At 42.5% G+C, this 14,120-nt stretch overlaps 1 protein-coding gene across 1 annotated transcript in view; it reads right to left on the bottom strand.

Annotated features, from left to right (window-relative positions):
* Positions 1–347: 347 nt before the first annotated feature.
* fbxo41 (F-box protein 41) overlaps positions 348–14,120 on the bottom strand; it is a 30,820-nt gene continuing 17,047 nt past the window's right edge. The window contains exons 5-13 of the mRNA XM_053418686.1: positions 10,737–11,113; positions 7,901–8,139; positions 7,685–7,800; positions 7,096–7,248; positions 6,900–6,995; positions 6,674–6,792; positions 6,276–6,434; positions 5,868–5,983; positions 348–4,561 (exon numbers count right to left, since the gene is read on the bottom strand). Coding sequence (XP_053274661.1) covers positions 4,499–4,561; positions 5,868–5,983; positions 6,276–6,434; positions 6,674–6,792; positions 6,900–6,995; positions 7,096–7,248; positions 7,685–7,800; positions 7,901–8,139; positions 10,737–11,113 — 1,438 coding nt within the window. The 3' untranslated portion in view covers positions 348–4,498. The remainder of the gene's footprint in view (positions 4,562–5,867; positions 5,984–6,275; positions 6,435–6,673; positions 6,793–6,899; positions 6,996–7,095; positions 7,249–7,684; positions 7,801–7,900; positions 8,140–10,736; positions 11,114–14,120) is intronic.

Genomic DNA, 14,120 nt, shown 5'->3' with positions numbered 1-14,120 from the left:
CAGGCGTTTTACTATAGGATTGGCAGGAAAAGTTCAATCTGACTCTGACATTTACATTCTCACCTTCGGCCCCTCCGGAAACTTTCAGGAAAAATGTGTGGACTTCAGTTCATGTGTGAAAGCAGCTATATATAACTTTGGTCTTATTTCATTTTGAGACGTCTTTTGAGATTTCTGCTGCCACCCAAAGGAGGAGACTAACATTTCTTAGCTGGTGTCTTTTTGGCTTCTTGCACATCAGCACTGTGTCGTGCGATGGTGATACCTCTAGTTATCTCAAGAAATGAATTGGACCTCGTAATTATAAAGGTACAGATTTTAAAAAAGTGCTTGACAATGAGAGCAAATACAATTTAAAGCAATTTTTATTGATGACAACAAATGGGTGAAAATGAGCCGTAAAACATTTCCATCTATTGCAGTCATCGTAGAAGGCTGATTATCTTTTGGGAACGTTTGTTTTTCAGCAACAAGGACGAAGTTCATGGATCCATTGGCAGACCTGGTGATGGTCGACAAAAATAAACACTTATAAAGACAAACTGCACACTTAATTGCCCAGATAAGTGTTGAGGTAATGTGTAAAATACTATTCAGATGAACGGGCATGAATACAATCATTCAAACATAAATTATGTACAGAGAGGTACATAAACACTCGGACACCGTCTCTCAGTTGCACAGTATAATGAATTTGTGTCATTGCAACTAAGTTTGATTTGAACAAATTAAATACTTAAATACATAGATGTTTCAGACTGAATCAATAAATTAAATCAGAAATGAGTCGGGTGGACATTTGGAGCGGCAGAATATCATGACGAGAGCCAGAGGAGTGATTCCCGGCTCTGCAACATCGTCAGCAGGTCCATTTTCACAAACGGGTTCATGTAGTGTCGGTATGAAATAAACACAAAGGTGATGATAAGGTCCTTTTGGCATATTCCTCCAAAGCACTTGCATGTAGTTGAATCAGATTCAATCTGTGTAACTTCCCAACAGATAGAGACATGAGAGATGATGGCGTGAGAGAAAAGAGGGAGACTAAAGTTCACACATCGTCTCTGGGTTTCCCAAATCTTCCCCAGCCTGTAAGTGAACAGTTACTTTTTCATTCTACACCAGAAGATGCCACCGGGCATCCGGCCCTCACAGGAAAAAAAAATATTCGGATAAAAGCGCTCAGGAAAAAAGTGCATCATATTTTGTCAAATACTGAGAAATAGCTAAACATTAAAAACAACACTCTTATAATAAACATCTGAAATATCTTCTTTTTTTTTCTCACTAGTGCAACAACAGACTGGATCAAATAAACAGAAACGTTATTAACCTGCAGGCAATCAAAGCTCTTTAAACATCGAATAATTTCCTTGCCACAGTAGCAGAACAGTTAAGAAGGCAACTTAATGATTGATGCTCGAACACAAACATGCCAACATTATACACATCGCTCTCTATATAGAAATAAATAGCGGAATTATCATCTTAATCCTCTTCTTAAATAATTCCCATCTGTATATGACTCTGATGCACAATTTTTATATAAAGTATCTAATACACAACTTCAATTTCAACACTACTGTTATACATAATATAATTCTCTATGCTGCTTTCATTCGACTTTGGAGAGAAAATGCTTACAGAATGAAGACCTGTAAAAGTCAACGTTTTCCACTCATATTTATGACCTATATATTATATAACATCAAATGTTGGTCCTTTTTTTTTTCTTGTTTTTGGTGATTTTCTTCTCTTTTCTTTACAAACATTATGTACAGAGTAGCTGATAGCGAAGGCAGGATTGTCTAAAACTCAAAATCAACAAGTGCTTTTTGTCTCATCCCTTGTGGGTCGGTTTGGACACCTTTCCCCAGAAACACCTCAACGGAACCGAGCAGATAATCAGAACCAGTGTAGGAGAATAATATTAATATGCAGTTTACTGGAAGAACGTGAAGAAATGGACGTCCCCCGACTGTTCTCACACGTTGACCTTGAACATCATCACTACAATATGCAGCTAAACAAGTCCCCAGAAACCCTGTGGACTCTGAAGTAGAGACAGAAAGGCAGCAGCTAGCGGCTTCTCCTCGTCAGAGAGCCCGCGAGACAAACCCCTGCTCAGTATTCATGGGAACTGTCACCTCGCTCACACACTCCTCCCATGAATGTTAAGATCTGTTGCAGAGACGGACCAGGCAGTAAAAATAACAAGTTGTTAATGTGTGGCAAGGTAAGAGATGGGATGTGTGACTGGTTTGCAAACTGGTTTCAAAACTGAGAGCATGATTTCCCCCCTGATTTAGTATTGCACTTTCATTGAGAGACAGAGAGACAGAGAGAGAGACAGAGAGAGAGAGAGAGAGAGAGAGAGAGAGAGAGAGAGAGAGAGAGAGAGAGATAAATGCAGCAGAAGGCAAAGCTCCAAAAACACTTCCCTATATATCTCTTTCCTCATTTGACCATCTCTGCCTTGTAAACATCCGCATCTGTTTGCGAGTAAATTTATAATTTGTGTAAATTGATAATCTCCCCTCTTAGATAATCTCTATAAACAGATTCTGCACGTGTGACACTGTAGAATCTAAAGGCTACGGACGGGTCTTGGGGGACAGAAGCCCTCTGGTTTCCATTTCTAGTTGAACCAATCTCATTTGAGCAGGCTTGGGTTGCCCGCAGCTGAACACTGCATGTGGAGTCCAAGATACATCGGCTATCTGCTTTTTCACTTATCTGCATTGTAACTGTTTTTTTAGAGACGGAGATGTCGTCTGCACCCAAAACACCTCAAAAGGTTTGTGTTCACAAGAGAAGCCCCCAATTACTGGCCGTTGCCCCCAGAGGCTAATTCACCATTAGACAACAGTTATCTCAACTCAGAGACTGATTTTAGATTATCTTGATTCAATTATTCTTGTATACAGCTTTATGACAGGCTGAGTTGTAACCCTCACAACTTGAGCACCCCTTTAAATTACCACAGAGGCGTGCACACTCTGTTTCACCACTGTAAAGTATTGCTACTCATACTTGTTGTGAATTCCTGCGATGCACACTGAACCAAACTGCGACCTCGGAGATAATATTGGAGACTTGTAGATCTCCAAAAATACCAAAGATGATACTTGTTCAAAATCTGGCAAGGGAACACGTGTCACATCACACCAGCTGGCAGCCAGCTCTGTAGCTGCCTGGCAGCACCAGAAGAGGGAGCCAGAGGGTGTCAGCTGATGAATAAATACATGATAACCCTGTGACGAGGAATGGCACAATCCAGTATGATAAGTATGAAACCTTCATGATATATAAACACAACAACAACAACACTTGGAGACCATGTTCACAGGAAACTCAACACGCAGAGAGAGCTGCTTGCACTTATCCTCCTTCTTCTTCTTCTTCTTCTTCTTCTTCTTCTTCTTCTTCCCTCATTAATGGCACATTGGAGAAGACGCTCACTGGGACTGAAGACAGACATTGTTCCGAATGGCACTGGTTTTTGAGAGAAATGCATTATGGACCGTTTCCCGCGGCTTATTGAAGAGAAACATCGGACGCTGCATCTCGTCCTCTCAGATCACAGACTCTATAGTGATTTAATAAAAGGAAAAGTCGCAGAGTCCAGGTTTGTGACATGATCCTGTTCCCGCGAGGAAGCAGAGGATTGGTAGAAGAGGCAAAATGCATCATTGCCATGCAGAGGTTTTGAGACTGTATAGAAGGTCTGTGTGTCACGGTTGAGGCCGTCCGCCGCTGTGCCTGGAGCTGGTGCGGCACGTTTCTGTTCTGGGTGGAAGCAGGAAGCATCGTCGGGTTTCTACGAACAGTTGTGTAGTGAAAAACTGGGATGGAAACCACATATTCGATTCCTGGTGTGTTTCAACATCCACTCGTCCACGGGCACACAAACCATGGAGCCCCTGTTGCGAGACTCCAATCATTAAAGACCTTTGGAGAAAATGAATTGCTTAAACCTGCCATTTGTTGCTCCTCTCTGTGGCGAGTGTGTTTGCTGTATAATGAGGTGAAGGTTGTCTCTGGTTTTATTTTACACCAAGCGCTATGTGGATGCAGACGGTTAAATACAGCACTGTTAACCAGCTCCAGGCGGTTTTTCAAAAAATTGGGGTCTGGGCTTTGTGCGACAACGTGATCCGGTTTTATGGTGAACGCAAAAACTCGACTGAGAAACGGGGATCTTGTGTTGTTGTTATTCGAGTGCGAGGCCTTTTATCTCATATGTTAAATATCCAAATACGCTTCCCGACCTTCTTTCTGTCCTAACCAACATTTAGGGAGACGTCGATTCCCACAACTGGAAAATTAAATGTTTCTGTGTCAAGTTTTTACATTGAGCCTCGGTTCTGGTCCATTTCTGTCGGTGCCGCGGACACATTCAGCCCCACACAGTGGCCTCAAAACAGCTGGGTCTTTCTGACTGACTGGAGCCAAGATGGCGCCTCACCAGGACGAAGAAGAGTCTTATCACAAGACGTTAGCAGAGACTGTCTGCTTTTACATGGAGGATTTTGGAGAAGCCAGGTCTCTTCTTCAGAGCCTGAAAGAAAAGAATGGAAGAAATTCAAATATCTTAATCTCATTTCAATGAAAAGCTTCAATGTTTTTTTCTCGCAATACCTGAAGGACAAATATTGTTTTCTCTCTTTCTCTCATGGAATTCACCAATAGAGAGTTTGCTTCACAGAAAGAGCACGAGGAGAACTTTGGCTTCTCTTTCAGAGCAAAAAGAGCGAGAGATGAAAATACATTGTGGCTGGTTGCAGCTTTTGGTGAGGTTACCTAACGGCTGTGAGCAAGCGCACCATCTTCAGTATAACATCAAGTAGAACACACTGTAGAGATTGACTCATAAACAGATCCTTTTTTTTTAAAGCAGTGAAATCCCAGGTTTTACTTATGTTTTGTTTTTGTGTGTGGTCAGCTATAAAAGAACTGACCCGACATCCTCAACCAGCAGCTGAGGACTGGGACCTCAACCACTGAGTCATGGTTTAAATGGTGAGTGGTTGCAGTAAAAATAGATGCAGCTCATCCTCTGAGCAACTATTAGCTCAACTGTTGATAAGTGGTGGGGGGAAAAAAACAGGATACAAGATGCGTAAGAGAGTTCAGACATGTGTTTTCAGATCGACAATCTGTGTTAGTCATTACCTTCACACAGTCAACACTGACTGCACTGGATGGGTGGAGGAGTAGTTATACAATAAAGGAATGAGTGTATGGATTACCATGTGAGCAATGGCCGAGGGGCCCCAGAACCCCAGGGCCTCAAAAGCCCCTGTCTGTGGTTAGTTGGTAGGTTTGTCAGCAGGATTAAACAGAAACTACTGAGTTTAAATAAAATAAAGTTATAAGTATAGTTTGTAAGATCACAGCTCGATTAAAAGCAAAGTGAAATTTTAATCTTAAATAATCAATAGATTTATAAAAAGTCTGAAGGTAATTGAAAACTCCCACAAAAAACTATTCTGTGTTTACTAACATAGATGACGAGGAACTTCTCAAATATTCACTTAGCAGAATCGTGCACCAGTGAATTCATAGAATTTATATTTCAAGAATTACTTTAATGAGTAATTACTAATAAAACCAGGAGAGTTCAACGAAAATCAAGTGTAAAAACTTATACCTATTAATTTTCCGTCAAGTGAATAATCACTAATAATCTCAAATCTTAAGTACTGGAGGGTTTCAGAGTGTGAAATAATTTAATAGAGCATATAGAGCAGGGGACATTAGTGACCATGAAAGTATTAATGAGGGGAGTGTGACGAGCTGACTGAAAACAATACGTTTCTTACTCCGGGGAACCTGTGAGTGTTATGTGTGATGCCACTGTTCACCTGCAGCTTGTTCACCATCTCATCAAACAGTTTTCTGGCTTCAGGACTGTTGGGGTCCTCAAAGTAGTCTTCGATACCGATCTGCACCACGATGGACTTCAGGTTGCGGCAAACACCTACATGAGAGGACAGAGGATTTAGGTGTTTATCAGGAATTCGTTTTTCCTGCATCAGTAATATGGTATTTGTCTGTAGATTCACCTTTCAAAGACTTAAAATGGAAACCTACACATTTTTAGAACCATTGCCTTAAACAGAATGCAAAATATTTCTTGGTGGAATAAAGGCCCTTTGCAGTCATAGAGGAAACAGTAGCATGTGCCCTAAATCTCTCTCTCTCTCTATCCATCCATCCGTCCGTCAATCCATCCATCCATCCATCCATCCATCCATCTATCTTCCACTCACTGTTGAAGTGGAGCAGGGCTTTCGGGGTGACCGGTGTGGAGGTGAGCACCAGCATCTCCAGACCCTTCAGGCCTTCTCTGCAAACCTCTGCTGACACCTCCTGGTTGATCTCACTCACGTGGTCCAGCTCCAGCACCTGCAGACGCATGCAGTTCCTCGCTGGGGGAGGAAATCCAGCACATTTGATACGCTGTCGATGCTACATTAACATTTATGCTGATAATAAACAGTTTGTTTGGATACAAAACCTGGTGAAATCACTTTTTCAGCACATTTTAACAAAAATTGGATAACACTGATAACCGTGTTCATTTCAGTCACTGGAGTCATGATACAAAAATGTGCCTAAGTCAGCAGTGAAGAAATTACTCCAAGCTGAATTTATAAGGAACAATTACCCAGTGAGGCCAAACCCTGAATGCCACATCCGGCCCCACCCACACCGAGAGCCCGGAGGTGTGGCCAACATCTTCCGATGGTCTGCAGACATCGGTTACTGAAACGAGCCGGTTGTTGGCTGAAAGAGACAAGAAATACAATCTATAAGAAGTGATTTAACTACCGTTTAGTTATCACAACACATATAGCGTTTATTAAAGTTGTAGAGATACTTCTCTACATTACCATGGGTGTAGTGGCGCCACCTGTAGGGAGATGATGTCTCTACAACCTGCTCCGAGGGCCCAGATCACCTCCTGACCAACCGGGTCTGTGGCACTCCTGCAACACAGTGGATGAAATAACTACAAATATGAAACCTGCTGCACTTTTATATGAATTTATAGTTTTATTAAAGTAAGCTAAGGCCGAGGTGATGTACCTGTAGGTGACAGCCTGCAGAGCTCGGCAGTAGCAGCTGGCCAGCCACAGGGAGCGATCCGTCAGCAGGTTGGGGCAGTGGGAAATCTTCAGGATCAGCAGGTTGCTTCCTGTGGCCTTTAGCAGCGCCTCCAGACCCTCCTCCAGACAGCCACTTAGACGGAAGGTCAACGAGAAAAGACGGAGAAGCAGACGGAGGAAGTACAGTAATTCTCCTGTCCTTCAGAACAGGCACTTCTGCCACTTATGGTACAGAACAAAATGTTCCTCAAAAAGTTTGTGGCAATATGCTGCGTGCGAGTGGAACAATGTAAGAGCATCTTCAACCTATAGAAACACTTTCTCCCTCACACAGGATTTAAAACTCTTTCCACTCTTGCAAACCTCGACTTGTTTTATTTGAGATGAAAACTGATATTTTACATGCTGATCATTATCAAATGGCTCAAAAAAATCTGGGAGCAATTGTATATTCTCCTCCTGTTGGCTTCCTCTCATCCAAATCCATACCAGTACACTAAATATTAAGTCCCATTGATTGTGTAATATTTGGAAAACCGTGTGCAGCTCTCCCTGCATGTGCGTCTCACCGTGTGCTTTTCAGGTAGTCCTCCTTGGTCTCCTTCTTGCCTCGCTGTCGCGGTTTGAGGTTTTGCAGGATGAGGGAGTGCGTCTGAGTGCACCACTGAGACACGGTGCTCAGAAACTACCAGAGAAACACGCGGCGACAGGTGAGATCCTCCAGAATACACAGCAAATATGCCCCTGCTGCTATAACCCTGCTGATTACTATTGACTGTGCTCACCTTGGAAGAAATGCGAGCGTTCTCCAGCAGCACTCTGGTCCACACGGCCGGATGGCGAGCCACGAACTTCCAGTCCCGGCAGACCTCCGCGGCTCTCAGGAGGGTTTTGGTGTCCAGGTAGGTGAAGATGCAGAAGAGGGCGGCACGCATCTTCAGGATCTCCGGGCTGATCACCTCGTTGGATCTGGACGGGCTCTTTTCATAACGGCACGGTTTGCCGTAGAGTCCCTCTGACCGACCTGTGGCGAGAAAAATCCAGGTCTTTAAAATCTATGAACACTTCAAAGGAGGAATACGTTAAATAGAAAGAAAATTGTGTTTTTCAATTAATGGATTTGATCTAGATCTGCCCCACATTGCACAAACTCAATGATACCAGCCTCCTAAACATGCCTGATTTTTTTTATATCAGAAGCCATGAATTATTCTCTGTGAAATCAAGATAAATGTTGAATAACACCTAATGCCAAAATCTCACAAAGTTTAACAAAGTGAAAATAAAATAAACAAATTCCTGAATCCGCCCCCTGATCCGCATCCACACCAAAATATAAGGTTTGGGGAAATACGTCCAGTAGTTTTTGCATCTTCCTGCAAAATAACAGACAAACTAACAAATGCTGGCAATAACCCAACATGCTTGGAGGTAATAAAGACCACACCTTTCCGTATCATTTCATATTATTAAAATGTCTCCATTATCACGTACAATATATAATCTTTATGATTATCATTGTGTAAAATGAGTGAATTTCACTGCGCTGAACTCCCGGGAGAGATTTATTTTCATTCTATTTCTGTAGACGAGCTGATTCTCTAAACAAACTGAGGATTAAAGAGCACTTAATGAAAACAGACATTCTGTCACATGGTGGCGCCAACCTTCAACAAGTCAACACACTACATTTTATTTTTCTTCTCTTTACTCACAGTATATTTATCAGTGTCTATCTATTGGCTGACACCACGTGTGCAGTGCAGGCTCAGCTCATCCCTCCCAGCAAGATCGCTCCTGGATGACTCATTTCATCTTTGGCCTTGGAAGGCGTCTGTTCAAAACCATCAGGGCTATGAACCATTGCTTACACTCTCACTCTTTCTCTCCCTCTCTCTCTCTCTCTCTCTCACACACATACACATACACCGCCCACGCTCAAGACCGCAAAATGAACTAAAAAAGCTGCGTTGTGTGTTGCACGCTGAGGGAAAAGTGTGCATGTAGCTACAGACCATCTGATCCAACCTGGCAGGGACTCTCCCAATAAGGAGAGCTACGTCAGAGACCGGAGGAACGCCAGTAAACATGTTGAGCGTTATGTGAGGAAAAACGTTTGAGCTTAATGGGGCAGTCATACAAATTTGTCATAAGGCTCTGGCCCAGTTTCACTGCTTCCCAGACTGCATCGCTCCACCTGCTATTTGGACCGAAGACGACAGCAGGCGGAGAGAAGTGGAGAGCAGCAGCAGCAGCAGCCCTAGCAGCCAGTTTAAGGATCTTGGCAGAGCAGGAAGTGAACAGAGAGATGTACAATCTGTGGTGGAGCTGTAGAAATGTGCCATTATGATTAGCGGTCGTTTTACATGGCTCAGTACAGACCGCACACAGAGGAGGAACTGAGACGATGCAACAGACAAACAGCGTCGGAAAATTACAAACATGTTCAATGTCTTAAAATAAAGAACCTCAGAGCAGAGAGTGGAGGAGTTACTGCAGTGTGCGACTGAACTCATCAACTGCACCGACACAACATGCAGAGAATAAAGTAAATACACCTCAGGGAAAAGGGGGCTTTTGATTAAAGGCCTGTTATAATCGCTACAAGCAACCATATTAACAGAGTTTATCAGTCCTAAACAGTGTTAGTTTATTAGTAAACCATTTAAAACAAAATTAAGAGCACAGCACAATTACATTAAGGTGTGTTTGCAAAAACTAAACAGTATGCTGTCGTTAATAATAAAGGGTTCTACTTTTTCAGTCTGCGTCTGTCATTGTGTGCAATTTATACACAAAAAAATCCAGAGTCACTGGAGATTTAGCTTTTTTGCGTTTATTCTTCAAAGCAGAAACGGTTTCACAAACAATCATATGAATAACCCTAACCCTATCCGTAACCCTAATCATAACCCTATCCGTAACCCTAACCATGGGAATTAAGAAACTGGAGTTACTGTGGCGGAAAGCTTCGGAAACATCAAGTAATTGGATGATGTGTACCTAAGTGAGGACAGTTAATGAAATCTTGCATTCCCCAGCCTCTTAAACTAACCTTAACCATCCAAACGAAATGCCTAACCCTTAGTCTGACCTAAACCTAATTTAGGTCAAAGTCTTAACCCTCAAACAGTCCATTGAAAAAGAGATGGTGATGGTCTGTGCTAGTTATTTTAGGTTATGCTACACAAACAAAATGAGTCTTTTCAAACAGTGAACAGCTTACGACACCGTCTATGACACTTTTTTCCAATTTTAAAAATGGAATTGGATTTGAAAAATTCTTTGGAGAATAAAACATTTGGAAGAGGGTTTTTGTTTTGTCGTGTTTACACACTGCAGCAACCATGAGGCCAACTCCCTCCCAGTTGACCATGTATGCACATGTCTGATCCACCCTCGGTTTGAAGCAGGACCTGTGGAGCTCAACCCGACCTAAATCCAGAGCAGCTCGGAGTCTGCAGAGATCCACCTCCAGACCTTTATTCTGTGACTCCTGGCTCCCGAGAGTCTGAGCTGCAGCTCGGACGTTACACCAGAGGGAGCGTGTGAGAGGATGTGTGTGGATTTCTAACAAACACCAGCTCATCTGCTCTGTGTGACTTCACAGCGAGGCCTCACCTATGTTAGGGCGGTATCCGGTCCTGCAGTGGTGGGGATAGGGCGCGGCGGACTGCTGCACCTCAGCCACGGCTCTCCTGTCCTGCTCCCACATCTCCATCTCAGACTCGGTCGTCCGGGAGCCCACGTCCGACACGTCTCCCTCCTCGCCCTCCGTGCTGTTCCTGTAAGGTCGCCGCTGCCAGTTCTGGATCGCCTGTTTACGGAGACCCCAGCTCCTGGAGCCGCATCCAGGGGAGCGCTCGTAGGCCTCGCCCAGCCGGCACTGCGTGTGATAGTACTGAGCCTCGGGACAGTCCTCCATGGGATGCATCTCGACGCTGTCACTGTCATAACCCCCCGATCCCTGCGACACCGACTTGATCCGCCCTGATGCTCTGCAGCAGGAGAGAGGAAGTGGAGCATGAGAGATGATTGAAAGATTTTGTTCTTTTTGACAGGAGAACACATCCGACACATGAGAAGTCTGTTACACAATAGGGCTGTACAGATATAATCTTGGGAAACAGCACAAGTCTGTAGACTTACTATAAACCACCCTAACCCTTATCCTAATCTTAACCTTAACCATGTCTTCAGCTTAAATGTTAATGATCTATGGTTAGGTTAAGAGAGCGTGCACGAGAAAAGAAGACTGCCCTTGAACTGATGTGTTCACGTCTCTGTGACATATTCTACAGATATAGACATTACAATTTTTTTTCGAAATGAGTGATTTTGCTCCTACGATGTCAAAACGATAATTTTCACTGTCCGTTTTGCTTTGAACTGGACAAGGCCCTCTGAGAGAATAGCTAAGATAACAAATCTCTGGAGGCATAAATGTTACATAGTGATAATAGGCTTCATTTGTTATTTTAAACGTCATCTAAATTTGTAATATTAAAAATAATAAGGAATTCAATTGAAATGGGATTAAAGTGGAAGATTGAAAAAAACCTTTTTCAACATCAACTGTAACAACATGATCAAAATGAAAATAAATAATTTTTCACTCTAGCACATTGTGGGAGGCTGACAGTCGGTTCTGTTAACCACCTCCTCTGTTAAGTGATGGTTTTTCCCAGTTGACAAAGATGGATTCTTTCACTCCTCTTTCAATCCATCAGTGTTCTGTGGCCAAAATACGAACATTACCATCTTCTGTCCCTTGTTGCTGAGATGTGAATGAACTGCTGAGTCGTGGCCTGAGGAACTCTCCTCTGCTGTGTCATCTGTTTCTGATGTTTAGTTTCTCCAGGTCGGAGCAAACCTTGTTGAATCTGACTGAATAAACCACATTGTTCTGTTGAGTCTGACTCACTTTCTCAAACCTCCTGTCTTTACGATCAATTTAAAGCTAAAGACAGTTTCCTGGAAACAGTCTGTCTCTGACTGAAGGTCATAAAATACACTTGCACACACATTTCAAGATCATTAATCCACATATCAAAAACCACTGTGTAAAAACATTGTGGTTCAAGGTCTTGTGGGTAGTGACCTGCAGAGACTCACATGAACCTTGGTTAAACCCCAATCTGCCCTTTTACACTGTTTTATTGTCGTCTTTGTTTTTCACAAATACAATTTGTAATTAATTAGGGTTTTGAAGTTTACTGTTTTCAGTAAAGACTTCTCTCTACACGGTTAACCCTAACCCTAATTTGACTGAAACACTTCTTATAGCAGGCCTTGCAGTCCGACTGACACGGAACAGCAGCATCTCAGAGAATTTATAGAAGAATGAGGGCAGCTTTTGAACATATGTGCTGGGATAGGGCTTAAAATAGTTTCATACCCGGCACAAGTAATGAACGGTTACAAATATCTGCCTCTGAACAACTGGGACATTTCCCTGTTTTCTCAGAACTCAAAATGAGAAGAGTCAAATCATCTGTTTAAATCGTTTTGGGAGTAAAAGAGAAAGTGAGACGGATCCTGCAGGTATAGCCCACAACATTCTTAAACTTTATGACGATACTACTGTTTGTTAAGCATTAAATCAACATTAAGATAAAGGATAGTGGGTGATTCCAATCATAACAAGCTTGTGATTACTGCAGCAACTGCTTATTATTCCAACACGTGCTCAGCAGCATCAGAGAGAAAATAACAACGGATATCAGGAGAAGAAACACACAGATATTGATTCTTAGTGTAAAAATCGATTGGTAAAAGACTTAAACAATAATAAAACTAAGGATCCATATAAAGATTTCAAAAAGTTAAAATATTTTTGCTGCAAATTTGCCACAAGTACATTGGTGAATGTGGCTTCAATTGTTAATGAGATCAGAATCAATAAATGACTCAAGATGTTGCACATGTGAGATGGTAACCTTTACTACAGCGAGTCACAGGAATATCTGCACTGATGAAGATCTTTTTATATCATAAGACAGGAGGTTCGGAGGGATGTTGTTGGGCCACTGTTTGTGGGGTTGTGTGTGTGTGTGTGTGTGTGTGTGTGTGTGTGTGTGTGTGTGTGTGGGTCCATGACTCAGAGGGGAACGCCCGACAGGTTTTGTGTGACATCACATTAGGGAACACGTTCACGTAGAAACTGGGGATGACAGTCGTGTTAGTCAGGGTGTAATGGCAGCGCCATGTGTCTGAAACCTCCAGCAGGGATCGGGCTATTAAAAGTCACACCTCATGTCCAATCTGCATCTCAGTGCTGTTACTCAGTGAGAGTCTTGGACTAAAAACATGATCTATTACATCACATATTAGTGTTTGACACTATGGTGCATCTGAATATTAATGTTGAACGTCAGAGGGTGAAAACGGATGTAAGAGGAGGAGTCACATGATTCTTAATTACGTCTGTTACTGTGTGAATAAATTAGAGCGACGACAAACAGAGTCTTGTTATCTATTAAGCATTCAGTCGAAAATATGATAAAAATGTATTAAATTGTTCATTTGTAATCATTTCAAACGTGGTAAAGCAACAAGGCCTCACATTTGATGGTTCAGCAATTTGCTTAATAATCAACAACCGATTTGTTGATTATGAAAAAGGTCGATGAATAATTTGCCGTTGATCAATTAATCTATTTATCTGGAACCTACGTGCTGTTGATGCAGAACCCTAATGTACTGAAACGTACTATCTGCTGAGAAAGTGCTTGTGGAGATGTCAACAAAACCTGTGTCTTGATTTTGAAAGTCTGAACAATTTATGGAAAAGCAAAAATTATGAAGTGCCTATCGGTCACACACGTTGTAACTCTGGCAAATCCGCTGGTGTCACTGTTTTTCTGGTGCTGGCATGTTGGTCATTTTTTGCCCACACTTGACTGACCAGTGTTCCCCCGAAGAGCAGCAGCAGCTAGTGTTTTGGAAAGTGGTTACAAGCTCTGTGACAGTTTCACTGCGGCAGCTCGCGACAGGTAAGAAAAG

The sequence above is a fragment of the Pleuronectes platessa genome, chromosome 3, assembly GCF_947347685.1.
Source record: "Pleuronectes platessa chromosome 3, fPlePla1.1, whole genome shotgun sequence".
NCBI classification, from domain to species: domain Eukaryota; kingdom Metazoa; phylum Chordata; class Actinopteri; order Pleuronectiformes; family Pleuronectidae; genus Pleuronectes; species Pleuronectes platessa.
This window is presented reverse-complemented; position numbering and strand designations above follow the sequence as displayed.